The 16,011-nt window shown below is 38.1% G+C and overlaps 1 protein-coding gene across 1 annotated transcript in view; it reads right to left on the minus strand.

Annotated features, from left to right (window-relative positions):
• The window catches only part of LOC136874390 (uncharacterized), a 145,025-nt gene that overhangs the window by 82,977 nt on the left and 46,037 nt on the right, over positions 1–16,011 (minus strand). Inside the window, exon 4 of the mRNA XM_068227783.1 lies at positions 6,388–6,519. Coding sequence (XP_068083884.1) covers positions 6,388–6,519 — 132 coding nt within the window. The remainder of the gene's footprint in view (positions 1–6,387; positions 6,520–16,011) is intronic.

Consider the following 16,011-nt stretch of genomic DNA (forward strand, 5'->3'; position numbering starts at 1 on the left):
TCTTCATCACCCCATTACTTTTTAATTATTTATTGCCGGGCTGAGTGGCTCAGACGGTTGAGGCGCTGGCCTTCTGACCCCAACGTGGCAGGTTCGATCCTGGCTCAGTCTGGTGGTATTTGAAGGTATTCAAATACGTCAGCCTTGTGTCGGTAGATTTACTGGCACGTAAAAGAACTCCTGCAGGACTAAATTCCGGCACCTCGACGTCTCCGAAAACCGTAAAAGAGTAGTTAGTGGGATGTTAAGTAAATAACATTATTATTATCATTTAATTATTTATTCAAGAGAGACATGAAAATTGTTTGAACACAAACAGTCTATATTTCCATTCTCCCACTGTTTTCTAAATAGTTTCATATTTTAACACTTTATAATGATCCTTCTAAATTAAAAAGAGCAGCAATACAGAAAGGAGTGAGACAAGCCTGCAGTTTGGCCACCCTCCTTTTCAATGTTAACTTAGAACAGGCGCTAAAGCCAATCAAAGAGGAATTTGATAAAGGCATCACAATCCAAGGAGGGAAAATCAAAACTCTGAGATTTGCTAATGATATTGTTATTTTATCCGAGTCTGCAGATGATCTAGTGAAATTGCTGTATGGTATGGACAGAGTATTGAAGATGGAGTACAAAATTAAAAATAAATAAATCCAAAACAAAAGTAATGGAGTGCAGTTGAATGAAGTCAGGTGATGCAGGAAATATTCAAAGCCTTAAAGGAAGTAGATGAATATTGTTACTTGGGCAGTAAAATAACTAATGATGGCAGAAGTAAGGAGGACATAAAATGCAGACTGGCACAAGCAAGGAAGGCCTTTCTTAAGAAAAGAACTTGGCTCACTTCGAACATTGGTGTAGTAACTGCAGTGGCGTATACTGAAGGCTACCAAGGCTATCGGTGAAGCCCAAACCTCAATTGAGAATGATGGAAGTCTAAAGCACATTATAGTGTAAGCATCTGACACATTGTTCCATTTACAAAACTTAAAAGCACTGAGAAAAAACATCGCACACATTTCTGAGAGCTAAGCATCGGAGACTGCTATCGCAGCCCAGACTCTCGTCCCTCTCCCCTAGACCCAATTCACGCAGCTTGCTGACGTATGTCCGATAGGTGCTGGGACCGGGGTGATAGCTGTGCTAGGCTTCGTTCCACCAGATCACCACTGCTAACTGTCAACCATGCGTTACTCATCGTATATACTTCCTCACCTCCATATGTCTGGCATAATAATATAGATAACAGAGTGCCAGTATTTCACTCCCGTTTACTTCTACATCCTTGTAGGAAGACACTGCAGGGCTCCTGTTATAGGAGTAATATACAGTAGTTTTCTTTTTATAGGTAGATCCGCTAAAATGAAATGCATTCTTTCAGGCTTAGTGTTCTCGTTTGTTGGTTGGAATCAAACCCGTGATCGTGGGTGGGACACCACCACTGATCTCCTGAGGAAGCTAATAAACCAGTGAATGATGGGTACTGTAAAATTCAACATGTTTATTTATAATAATAATAATAATAATAATAATAATAATAATAATAATAATAATAATAATAATAATAATAATAATAATAATAATAATAATAATAATAATAATAATAATAATAATAATAATAATAATAATAATAATAATAATAATAATAATAATAATAATAATAATAATAATAATAATAATAATAATAATAATAATAATAATAATAATTGTACCGGTTGGTTCACCTATACGCCGCACATTTGAATTTTCCGCCTTAAATTACTCCTCTACACCTGAAACTCTGAACTTTAAAACTGAATTAATTCAACCGTTTATCTGAAGATGTCACTGTGTTACTTTCAAATTATTTTTGTTTACTAATTATCAAGAAGTGTGGACGTTCTCTCACAGATGTCTCTACCAAAAACTATGATTAGGCACCCTGGTGCGAAGTGAAGGAATAGGGGATAGAGAGTGCTTTACCCTCTCAAGCTCCCCTTCATTTCGACTTGAGGTGACTATGTTTTCGTAACTGATTTTCTAATCTTTCCTAATGTGCTAAAATTTTCTTATACAAGTCACCTATATAGTGTGGGAATAGCCCCTGTGTATTGGCTTAGCGCCACTTAGGTTTTAACAAGCTTTCATGTAAGAGTGCAATTACTCGCCTCCATTCAATCTTGTATTTTGGGCCATTAATTTAACCTGTTTTTGTTTTCCTTCCTGCGTAGGCCCAGTAGATTGGGTATGAGGAACCCCTATTCCATTATAAGTTGTGCCTTGATGGCAGTTAAGTGTAATTAGCTGTTATTGCCTTTAATAGGCTTGGACGATTGAGAGCGGGTCAGCTCTTTCTGGTATTTTGAAAGGTGCCTCTACGAGGCTTGACATTACGAGGTGGGAGCAAATGCTCCGTGTAATTAGGGGTTTTCTGCCCTTTGGTGATTTGTGGTTGTGAGCTGAGAGCTCAGAAATTGTTAAACTTTGGGGCTCGTAGCCCAGAATTGTAAAAACCTCTTAACTTGTGCTTTCGTTTGTAAAGTTGCATTGTACCTGATTTTTCTTTGTTATTTCACCTAGTGAAAATTGTTAAATCTTGTTATCAGTTGAAAATATAACCTTTATTTAAATTTTAAATTCATCTTTCGGACTTGTAGTTGACCCATTCCAGCCCGCACCTTCTTTCACCTCTGCTGATCCACCAAAACATGGTAATAATAATAATAATAATAATAATAATAATAATAATAATAATAATAATAATAATAATAATAATAATAATAATAGTACCGAGCGGTACACCTCTACGCCACACATTTGAATTTCCACCTTAAAGTACTCCTCTACAGGAGAAACTCTGAACTTTAACAACTGTATCAACTCATAAGTTTCTCAGAAGATATCACTACCATAAATTTTGTGATTACGAAGTTGTCAGTACTATGTGGAGTTCAACTTGTTTTGTTTTCTATTGATCAAGAAGTGTGGACATTCTCTGATAGATGTCTCTACAAAGAACTATGACCATGCACCCTGGTGCAAAGTGGAAGAACTTTATTTGAAGAAATTTTGCATTCATAAGTTTGTTCTTTACTAAATTTCGTTCTTTCATTTGTGGGTTGACAATATAAGTCTTTTCTTTCCGCCAGTTTTGAAGTTAGCCAATCAATTATTTCTGTAATTAATTTTTGACTAATCGTGTCTTTCTTCTTCAATTTTGATGTGTAACTTTTAGCCAGCCAATAAACGACTGTGGGTGTGTCTTAATTATTCATGAAAGGTCTCGAATCTTCCCCGAGAGTATAAAAACTGCTGATTTTTGTCTCTCGGCGACTCGAACAACATCTAGCCTAGTGTATGGAAGCGTAGCAGGAGGCGGGAAGCGCCGCTTTCATCCGGCAGCAGCTCTTCAACAAGGTAATGGCCACTTAACATCTTTATTTCTCGCTAGCTCAGCAGTCTAAACCGCAGGGAAGGTCCGAAACCTTTACTATGTAACCTATCTTGAAACATGTAATTTGCCATCGCTTTTGTAAAACTTCACATATCTTTAACTGTAAAACGGGGATAGAGAGTGCTTTAACCTCTTAGCTCCCCTTTATTTTTGGTTTGAGGTGACTACGTTTTGTAACTGTTTCTTCCCTTCTGTAATGTCTTAAAGTTTTCTCATACGAGTCACCTCCATAGTTTGGGATTAGCCACTGTTTCTTTGGCCTAGTGCCTTTTAGATTTTAAAAAGGTTTCATTTAGGAGTGCTAGTACACGCCTCCATTCTGTTTTGCATTTTGGGCCATTTACTTAACCTATTCTTTTTCAACGAAGTCCCAGAAGGTTGGGTGCCTTGAGGGCTGTTGATAGTAATGTTTGTTGTTGCCTTTGATAGGCTCAGAAATTTGAGAGCGGGTCAGCTCTTTCTTGTGTTTGGAAAGTGCCTCTGGGAGGCTTGAGGTTAAAAGTGGGGAGTAAGTGCTCTTTGAATAAAGGGGTTTTCTGCCCTTTGAACGAATGTATGCCTGGGTAACCTGGGCTAGTAGCTCAAGAATTGTAAATTGGGGCTCGAAACCCAGAACTCGTTAAGATCCCTGAACTTGTGCTTTCACTTGTAAAAAGTATACCTTGTACCTGATTTTTCATTGTTATTTCACCTAGTGAAAATGTGTTAAATCTTGTTGTCTATTGAGAATATAATCTTCGGTTAAATTTTAAGTTTTGTTTTCATATTCTGGATAGACCCATTCCAGCCCACACCTTCTTTCACCTCTGCATTCCACAGGTAACTCCATAACAATAAAAAATAATAATAATAATAATAATAATAATAATAATAATAATAATAATAACAACAACAATAACAATAACATCTGTATAGGCTTGGTGGTGACCTAAGGAGGAATGGCGAAGACATCATAAATACCCAGTCCACAAGCCAGGGGAACTAATAGTGTGAGGGGTTGATTCTGAAAATTGAACTGGGGCCATCGGACCAAAGGTAAGCACTCTGTCTATTTAGCCACAAAGCCGGACTTTAATTTGCTAAACCTTAGGATTCCATCTCCATTTATCAGGTGTTGAGTAATGACAGTAGCAGAGGCCAGGGCAGTAGCTCGTGAAGCTGCCTTCACAACACAACAGGCTTCTTCGTTGGCTATTGGCTCCAGCTCAAAATGTTGAAGGCTTCATGTTCACTAAACCAACTATAGAAAAGGGGTAACCTAAGTCAAGTGTTAGCCCACGTCTTGATCCCAGCATACGCCACTGAGTAACTGGAAAGAGATTTTTGAAGACTTTCATCTGGAGCATGGCATTGTGTGGAGTGAAACATGGCTGATAAGTAGCTCAGAAAGTGGTGGTGGTGGTGATTATTGTTTTAAGAGGAAGTACAACTAGGCAACCATCCTCTATATAACACCAGAGAGAAAAAATGGAAGGAATCCGACACTGAGAAATGAAGATATCAGCCAAAGAAAGACAAGGGGCACGAAGGGTGTCAAAATGAAGGACTCCCTAGCCCTCGAATGCTCTAATAGTATTGGGCTCAGAAAAGAACAAGAGTTGACCAAGGTAGGTCGGATAGGATAGATGAAATTGAGGAACCTGGTACAAGTAAGTGGAACCATTGCTGAGACTCAGCTAAGAGCTCCATGGTCGCCAACCCACGCTTCTTACAGAAGAATGCCGAAGCTGAGATTGGTTGATTGAATCACAAATGAAGATACTGAATTGAATCAGTGAGAAGAGAATGATTTGGCGAAATTTGACCTGAAGAAGAGATCTCTAACAGACTTCAGAAAATTGAAAGGAGGACAGCAAGAACCAGCATCAACAAAAAATACCAGAAAGATGGACAGTGGCGGATAATACCTAACAAAGTCATGTACAAAGAGCTAGAACCCATTACAGATAATATGCATAAGAGGAGACTGGGATTCTTTGGATATATCATGAGGATGCAGGATTCGAGACTTCTGAAACAACTAGTACAACACAAAAAAATACCACAACAGGATGTAAATGGATCAGAGGAGTAAGACAGAATCTAAAGTAAATAGGCCTTACAACAGAAGACACCACAAATAAGATAAAATTTAATACAAAACTCAAGAATACAAACTTCCGTTTTACCGTTACATGAACCAAATCAACAACGTGCACATTTTCAATCAAGGAAAGGACACAGAGATCGGAGTGTCTGAAGGAGTTTTGGGAGAACCACAAAGCCCGAACAATCCCTTCAAAGAGACTTGAACAATGGTCTGACTAAAGTGATCCAATGCAGTCATAAAACAAGAAGAAGAAGAACAAGAAGAGATAGAATGATAGGACTCATCTTAAGACACCCAGGACTTATTTAGATAGTTTATGAAGGAAGTGTAGGCAGTAGGCAGTAAAAATGGCAGGGGTGGATCAAGGTATGAATATGACAAACAGATTAGAGTAGATGTAGGATGTAACAGTTACGTAGAAATTAAAAGGTGAGCACAGGATAGGGTGGCATGGAAGGCTTCATCAAACCAGTCTATGGACTGATGATCCAAACTCTCCCTCTCTCTCTCTCTCCGATCCTTCAGCAAATTGTTTTCAGATTCTAGTATTAGAGAAAGCTAAATCATGAGAAAATTTGTTGATTTAGTGTCTTAAATTTGTGATATCAACAATTGAGCTAATCAATCAGAATGAGTGGTTATCTACTCCTAACATTTGTAGTCAATAAAAAATTATAATTATAAGAAATCATGGTTATTAATTAATAGGCCTACCTTTGACTATTACTTGCCTCATATAAGATTTAACAAGGTGTACTTATTTGTTAGATTGTTTCTAAAGTAGGCTAGCATTATGAAATGGCTTAAGGCATATTATGAACACTTGTCTACTGTTCTTCAGCACAAGTTGATTGGAATTACTCACTGTCAACTGCTGAGAAAACTTGTCTTCTCTGGAAAATTTCCCCTCATTTCTTACATTAATATATTTTATGCTTTTCTGCTTGCTTATTTCAATGAACTTATATTTTTCCTCTATTTCTTTGCTGCATTCCATCTGAAAAATATTGTATTGAAAATGTAGTAAATAGCCTATGTGTATAAAATAGAAATATAAAACTGAATAAAACAAATAAAATAATTTTATAAATGAGTAGGTGAATTTCAAAACTCTCCTTTTCCAAAATGTAAATTAATTAGCTGTCTAATATGATTGAGATGCACTTCCTACAGCTATAAATGACCATAATATATTTCAAAACTTTTATCCAATACAAATGGCTTGTGAAGTATGCATGTTCATTTTAAAACTATCATTATCCAAGCCAGTTTTTCAACAGTAATTTCCTTTTCCACCTGAAATGTATATATTTTCAAAGCTTTCATTATTCCAACATTACTCTTGATCAGACAACACTGTTGTTCAGAACCAGCCTTATCCAAAAGAATACTGTTTTGTTAAATTACCTTAGATTTTGTGGATTGGATGCTTCTTTTGAGAAATGTAAAAGGAAAATTTCATTTTGTTATTTTTTGTATATTGTTTGAGGCTTCCTGCCATTTTCACTATCAGCTGTGAACATGTGGTGTAGTGGTTAGTGTGATTAGCTGCCACCCCTGGAGGTCCGGGTTCGATTCCTGGCTCCGCCACAAAATTTGAGAAGTGGTACAAGGGCTGGAACAGGGTCCACTCGGCCTCGGGAGGTCAACTGAGTAAAGGGGGGGGGGGGTGTTTCAATCTCCTCCTCAGCCATCCTCGAAGTGATTTTCCGTGGTTTCCCACTTCTCCTCCAGACAAGTGTCGGGATGGTACCTAACTTAAGGCCACGGCCGCTTCCTTCCCTCTTCCTTGTCTATCCCTTCCAATATTCCCATCCCTCAGCAAGGCCCCTGTTCAGCATAGCATTTGAGGCCGCCTGGGTGAGGTACTGTTTCTCCTCCTCAGTTGTATCCCCCGACCTAAAGTCTCCCGCGCCAGGACACTACCCTCGAGGCGGTAGAGTTGGGATCCCTCGCTGAGTCCGAGGGAAAAGCCAACCCTGGAGGGTAAATGGGTTAAGAAAGAAAAGAAAAGCTGTGAACATCATATTGTGAGAAGCTAATCTGTTTGTCCTCATTTATACAGTATTTTATCAAATCTTGTGAGAAAATCAACAGAACCATTTTGTTCTATGTCCATATTTCCTATTAATTTCCAGACCCATACTGTTCCATGTCCAAGAATCACAGTACCAGTGTAACATCAGACACATGTCCATTGCCTTAATTATTTTTTTGGAAAGTGTCAACCATAACATAACCATTATAAAATATAAATACCAAGAACCTGGTCATAGGGGGTTGAATTCATATATCCTATTGTAGGTCATTCCTTCCTCCTAACAGTGTGTTTAAGAGAATAGAGAAAGTAATTAGGCACGAAGGGATAATACATATTCCTGACAAATACACTAAAAATCAATTTTTCAAGAGTTTGGGAAAACGAAGAAGCTAGGTTCAAACTTGCTTCTCTATGACTGGCGAAGGAGTAATCAAAAATGCAGGACAGTGGCACTTTAAATCTTTTTGTGAAAGGCTGTATTAAATGAAAAAAACAAATGGACATGTTTTGGTGTGAAGTGTGAGGTGTGAGGTGAAGTCCACTACAGATGTGACAATGGAGTTCCAAGATCAATTTTTGAGGAGAAACAAGAGTCTAAACAATATAACACTGGTTCAACCAGACAACAAAGTTCCAATTAAACATGTCAAAATGGATGTTGCTTATCTTCTTACAAAACATTTTGGAGGCTTTTTTGGTTTCATCTTCTGATGTAACTTTGATTGACCGTGAGAGATCCAGGATCTAGTTTGGTCACCTACTTGTGTAGACTATCAGCCGTCCTGCAAAAGCAGTCCGTTGCTCAGGGTACTCCATGAGGAGGTTATCTACACATCGCTCAACGTTGTGTTCTGCCAACAAAGAATTAAACGTAATTTCAACCCCAAGTATCTTGGCATCACCTTAGACCGTTCTTTAACATACAAAAAACACCTGGAAAATACAAGTCAGAAACTTAAGTCAAGAAACAACATCATGAAGAAACTAGCTGGTACGACATGGGGAGCTGATGCATCCACACTACTGGTTTATCCAGTGGCTGAATATTGTGACCCGGTGTGGCAATGTAGCGCTCATACTAGGAAGATCGATGTCCATTTGAACGAATGTATGAGAACGATAACAGCGCACTAAAATCCACCCCGATCCCGTGGCTACATACTATCAGTAACATACAACCTCCAGACGTGAGACGACAGGAAGCAACTATACGCGAGTGGAAAATGTTACACCATCCTGATCATCCACAGAATCTCCTAATCCATGAGGTCCTTACTGACCTACCTCCTTCTCGTCTTAAATCAAGGAACCCAATATGGCATGACATAACTGGCTTCAATATCCAGGAAAAATGGCATCAGAGCTGGAGCTCTGCATGTGTAAAACACCAAGGCATCCACGACCTCACAACTGGACTCCCAGGATTTCACCTGAAGAGACACCAATGGTTTAAACTCAACCGTTTAAAAACAGGCCATGCTAGATATAATGCCATGCTACATAAGTGGGGACTTCAAGATTTCCCTACCTGTGACTGTGGAGCCCCTTTCCAGTCAGTGCAGCACATTATTTAGGAGTGCCCTCTGAGGAAGTATGGTGGACCAGCCCAAGGTGTCATCAGTGCTACACCCCCCTTCTTATAATGGCTACAGCAACTTGACATTGATTTGTAAATGTGAACGCTACCAACATTCTTGTCCTTGTATATAGTGTAAATTTTCTTTTTCTTTTGTATACTTGCCATACGATAAATAAAAAATAAATAATTTTGGAGGCAACTGTAGAGATTGTGATGATCTTGTCTACTACAAAGCCATGATAGATGATGAAGAAAAATGTGAAGTTTCAGAAGAAATTGAGGATTTGACTATTGACAATGTTGATGTAGTACAAGAACTAGTTGTTTAAGATTTGTATAAGGCAAACTATCCTGTATTTTGTTAACACCTAGACACTCAGTAGTATTTTTCTATTTTGTTATATTATTTATTCAGTAGGCATGTAGAAGTAAAGTTTAAGAACTCTTCCAATTAAATATTTTTCTTCAAAAATATTCTTAACAAAACTATTTTATGTAAGAAAAGGAAGAATCCCATGACAGATATTTTCCAACCTAGGTTTTCTACTTAACACTAAATGTAATCAATATCAGGAATGAACATTTTTCTTAAGAACTGCTAATTATTATGCATGGTGGGAGTTCTTTACACTTTCCCACAAATGAGTTATGGTGGATAAGGAGAGTTTTGAAATTCACCTGCTCAAATGTTAGAATATCATCTGTGATTTCAATTCATTGTTACCAATAGCTATTGTTCTTTCTTAATCTGTTTACCCTCCAGGGTTGGTTTTTCCCTCGGACTTAGAGCGAGGGATCCCACCTCTACCACTTCAAGGGCAGTGTCCTGGAGCGTGAGACTTTGGGTCTGGGGATACAACTGGGGAGGATGACCAGTACCTTGCCAAGGGAGCCTCACCTGCTATGCTGAACAGGGGCCTTGTCAGAGGATGGGAAGATTGGAAGGAAGGAATCAAACCTCCCTTTACTCAGTTTAGCTCCCAAGGCTGAGTGGACCCCGTTCCAGCCCTCGAACCACTTTTCAAATTTCGTGGCAGAGCCACGAATTGAAGCTGGGCCTCCAGGAGTAGCAGCCAATTACACTAGCCACTACACAACAGAGGCGGACAATAGCTATTTTTATCTTGTATTTTTTTAAATGTACAAAAATAAAATGTCAAATCTTTTTTTCTAAAGAAAACTGATACAATTAAAATTTCATATAAATTAAAGCATATAATTTATTTGCTTTGGCATACCATATGCTTTTGCAGTTTCCATCTTCTCACTGATTTTTTTTTCTTACTATTTGCTCTTTTCACTTCCCTGAAAGCCAATGATAACAACTGCAAGTAACATAAGCCAAACCACTTATTTAATCTGTCAGTAAGTAGGCTAATAATTTCGGAGAATATTAACAATGGGACCTAATAATACAACATTGCTTTTATTTATTTTGTAAGTGAATTACTACCTGGCATGTTTTTGATGCTAATTTTCAGTAGCCTTGCAACCTAGAAATCAGCTATATGTAGGAAAATTCACAAGGTCTGCTAATATATATAAGCATCAATACTAATAACGATACAACTAACAGTTTTATTAGCACAATTAATTAATTTTACAAAGATGATTTGAAATAAGATTGTTATTTATATTTAGATAGCTTTATGTAGGTAAATATAAAGAAAAGTAATCTTACCTCTTCATCACAAATGCTGCTGAATACTGTCCAACTCTTCTATTATGTAGCACTTGTTTTTTAAATTGTTCACCCAACTCCTTAGTTTTGAATTCAAGGAAGAATTCTCTCTTGATCTTCAAGTCAAATATCTTAAAAGGTCAGTAAATATATTTTGCCTGACACTTCCTTCACCTTGAATAGTGGCACTAAATGGGCAGAATGAAGCCATGGGCAGTACTTATATCATTTTCTGATACAAGGTAGCAAGGAAAATGTCAACAAGCCTATCCAAAATCCAAGGTCAAGACAAAGTTTGCCACTTTAGGATGTAAAACACCTTACTCTAAGAAAAGTTGCAGTTTTCTACATTTTTTTTGATTAATTATCCTTCACTAGTGATGAAAATGCCTAGTTCAACCTCCACTGGTGATGGTGGTGATGGTGGCGGTAGTTAGAGAGAGACAATTAACTCTCAAGATAATCATGGAAAAAGGCAAATTGAATGTGACAATGGAGATTGTTGTTTTAGGGTGCAGAAAAATGGGATTATCATCTGTAGAAGGGGACACATAGGAGAGCCAGTAATAAATAAATTCTTCTGGATTTTGCCAACATTGCAGTCATTAAACGCGCTTTTTATGGATATGGGTTGCATGAAAATGAAAGACTCCCTAGCCCTCAAATGCTCTAATAGCATCAGGGTCGGAATAGAACAAGAGCTGATGAACGGCGGTCGGATGGGACAGATGAAAGTGAGGAGTCTGGCTCAAGTGAAAGGAATACCAAGACAGCTAAGGGCCCCATGGTTGCCAACCTATGCTCCCAAGTTGAGAGCCCCTGAGGCCCCTTTTAGTTGCCTCTTATGACAGGCAGGGGATACCGTGAGTGTTCTTCTACTGCCCCCACCCACAGGGGGAGGAAAGGAAGAAGAAAGTGGTGGTGGTGGTAGTGGTGTATATACAGGTAACAGGTATTGTTCACAAGAGAAACAGCAGGATATTTGGTGAATGCTTAATCAATACTGTGCAGAACTTGGAATAGAGTCCTCGGTGTGAGATGAAGCTGACAGAAAGGTAATGGCATGCTTCAAATGACTATAAATCTAGTGGGTTTGCTTTCTTGGAAGATCTTGGGTTATATAACCACCAACATGTGAAAGAATATCAAGTCAGACACTTACATCTGAATAGTTCTATGCTCAATTCTGTCTTAGGAAAAATATTTCCATCATTTTACTTGCATTATATTAGCCTACTCTTAATAGGACTAAGTATAGGTTAATTTTTAATCATTCTAATACTAACAACTATACTAACAAGTATTTTTGGGAAAGATGTAAGCATATTCTGATCTGGAAAGTTTACAAAAGCTATTAAAATTAAAAAGGATCACATTACTTAAACATTAATATTCAAGAAATAAATAATACTCTCATATCCGACACATGAACAAACTGGAAGAGTGTTAGAATTCATTTTCCTTTCAGTTTATTCTAAGAGAACAGTTATGAGCAGTCATGGCTCCTATCCGCACAGCATGAACCCCAAATAATACTGTGATTGTTTTTCTGAGCTGTGAAAGCATCAATTGAATTATTGGAAGAGTATTTTGCACTCTCATCTATATATCTTACTCATTTCAGGAATCTGTATTGTTGAGATTACAATTCAGAGTTCTTTGGATTATTCTTGTTTCGCACCAATATGGGTTGATTATTTTCGATATATTGTCTCTGTGCCTTGACAAAGTGCTATGTGACATTTTGGCTGAAAATGCAAATGCAGCAGAAATTTGTTAGAAACTGTCTCTTACAATACAATATGCGAATACTCAATGGTTTCCTATAAAAGGGAAAAATAAAAACCACTGTGTACAATAACGTTAGGAATGATCCTCTAATCAACTATGTGAACAAAGCTGCACATATTGGACTTTCCAGTCAATACCGCCATACAACCACTGCACGTCATGTTGACACATAGCACTTTTCCAACAAATGAAGTGTGCCTTCACTGCATTATTAGTGAGGGCAGCAAAGCATCTTCTTAGTAATACCACAAAGTCTCCGTCAATAATGAAATTCTGCTGTTTACAACAGCTATGAACTATCAGGCCTTCAGTACTGCACAATGTACAGCAGAGGAAAGAAGCTGGTGTAGTTGGCACTTGAGGCTACGAGGATTAATGAAGGACCGAGCAAGTCGGCTGTGCGGTTAGGGGCGCACAGCTGTGAACTTGCACTTGGGAGATAGCGGGTTCGAACTCCAATGTCAGCAGCCTTGAAGATGGTTTCCTTTGATTTCCCATTTTCACACCAGGCAAATGCTGGCGATGTACCTTAATTAAATCCACGGCCACTTCCAATTCCTAGAGCTCTGTGCCATCCCATTGTCATCATAAGACCTATCTATGTCGGTGCGACGTAAAGCAATATGTAAACATAGAATAATAATGAAGGCTTGAATGATATTACATTGGGCATGCATTTTCATCATTTTCAGCCATCTCATTTATACTTTACTAGCATTTACGTGCAGCTTCGCTCACGTGGATTTTGTAATTTGTTAATTGTTCTTCGGTACTGTACTAAGACATTATATGAAAATCATAAAGTATAAAAACTCACAGAAAAATTTTCATTTACCCCAGAAACTCTTTGTAAACCACGTCTGTGGTATTGCCCTTTGGGGCTAAGATGACCATGTGACATAGAGCTGTACATGTGAGAAAGATCAAGTCAAAAAATAAATTAAAAAAAAATAAAGCTTCTTTATTTTAAAACGAGATTCCAAATACCTATTTCCACATCTGTAACATCTTCAGTTTTTGAGATATAAGTATTCCCATAAAAATAATTCAACCTCTTTATCAGTTCCCTGGAGACAGGGTACGAAATCAAATTGATTTTAACTTGATCAGAAGTCGTTGGAAGTCATCTGTTTTAAACAGCAGAAGTTACCCTGGTGCTGAATGTGGTTCAGACCATATCCTCGTCATCATGAGAATGCGACTAAAACTCAAAACCACAACAAAGGTACGGGAAATGAAAGTTGATGATAGAGCTCTATGTAGCTTCAGTGAGGCTATTCTTCACAAACTACAATCATTAGGAATAAATCCCACTGACACTGCAGATTCAGTATGGAACAACTTGAAGACTGCTGTGAGTAGTGCAAGCAAGGAAATACATGGGCAGAATTCATTTCCTAGGAAGCCATGGTTAAGCACCAAAACTTTGAGCCTAATAGAGGAAAGGAAACAGCTGAAAGGAAACAATTATGAAACTGATGAATATTTTAAAATGCACGCATCACTATCTCGGAAAATTCAAAAGCAGTACAGATTTGATAAGGCAAACCAGATTCATGAAATCTGTGAAGAGATTGAACTGCATAAGCAGCACTGTCTACCTCGTGATCTCTTTATGAAGGTAAAGAAAATTACCCGTGACTTCAAGCCCCGTTCATGGGTTGTGGAAGATGAAGATGGCATCCTCATTGGAGAGAAACAACTGGCCATTGAAATGTGGAAAAGATACTGTGAAAATCTATATGCAGATGCGACCACCAGGAATATTTGCAAAAAGTACAACCCTCATCAATCTAACTCTGAACCAGAGCCTTCAATATTAAGGAGTGAAGTAGAAGATGCAATTAAACACCTGAAGAATCATAAAGCACCAGGAAGTGATGGTATCACTGGGGAAATTATTAAGGAAATGGGAGAAGAAGGGGTACGTTTAATGCACTTCATCTGTTACAAGATATGGGACAGTGGTGTATGGCCACGAGACCGGCTCATTTCCATCTTCATTCCACTTCACACAAAAGGATCAACAAGGAACTGCGGGAATTATCGAACCATCTCACTAATATCATATGCAAGTAAAATATTATTGCATATCATAAATGAACGTTTGAAACCTTACATTAGATATCAGCTTCCGTCAGAACAGGCTGGCTTTGTCAAGGGAAGAGGAACTAGCGAACAGACTCTAAATATACGTCAGTTGGTTGAAAAGGCACATGAATTCAACATTCCTTTGTTTCTGTGCTTCATTGACTACCAAAAGGCCTTCAATTGTGTTTTGTGGCCGAAGTTATGGTGTGTTCTAGAGGAAATGGGAATTCCATCTCATCTCATTTCACTTATAAAAGGCTTATACGATAACAACTTGGCCAAAGTCAGAGTTGATGGTGATCTATCATCAAGTTTCAAAGTCTCCAAAGGTGTGAGACAAGGATGCATCTTATCACCTCAACTGTTTAACATCTCTGGTGAATATATCATGAGACATACCCTCGACAGTTGGGAAGGAGGATTTTTGATTGGTGGGAAGAGAATTAATAACCTCCGTTTTGCAGATGACACCACACTTGTAGCCAGCAGTATACAGCAGCTTGTCGAGATAATGGATCGTGTACAACAGGAAAGTCACAAACTTGGCATGGAAATTAATTGGAACAAGACAAAACTAATGATTGTCAATAAAGGTGCAGAAATTCAGCTGCCACAGCACCTTAACAATCTCCAAAGAGTCTGTCAGTTTCCTTATCTTGGTTCAATAATCGAGGATAAAAGTAGCTGCGAAAAAGAAATCAAACATCGCATCATTCTAGGACGTACAGCTATGGCAAAATTAAAGAAGATCTGACAAGATAGAGCAATATCTATGAATACGAAAAAAAGATTAGTCCATTCACTTGTGTTCTCGATCTTCCTGTATGGATGCGAAACTTGGACCATAAAAGCTAAAGACAGGAACTGAATCAACGCCTTTGAAATGTGGTGCTGGAGAAGGATGTTGCAAATACCGTGGAAATTGGAATACAAGAAAATTTATGCCAAGTTGTGTACCAGAGAATCCTGCAATTCTTTGGTCACATTATGAGAAGAGAGGATGACAACCTGGAAAAATTAATTGTCCAAGGAAAAATTTCTGGCACAAGGATACAAGGACAGGTTGCAAAAAGATGGGTTGAACAAGTAAGAGAGATCATGGATTTACCATGGAGAATTACTATCCGGAAAATACAAGTACGTACAGAATGGTATCAGCTTATAAAAGAAACAACAAAGTCCTTGGGTTACAATACTCAGTCATGAGTGGAACGACTGGAGAGAGAGATCAGTCCTTCCCCACCCTCACCTAAGTGGATTTTGCAAAAAATAAATACATGTTTCTTTATTTTTAAAGGAGATTCCA

This window comes from Anabrus simplex, chromosome 5 (assembly GCF_040414725.1).
Source record: "Anabrus simplex isolate iqAnaSimp1 chromosome 5, ASM4041472v1, whole genome shotgun sequence".
In the NCBI taxonomy this organism is placed as follows: domain Eukaryota; kingdom Metazoa; phylum Arthropoda; class Insecta; order Orthoptera; family Tettigoniidae; genus Anabrus; species Anabrus simplex.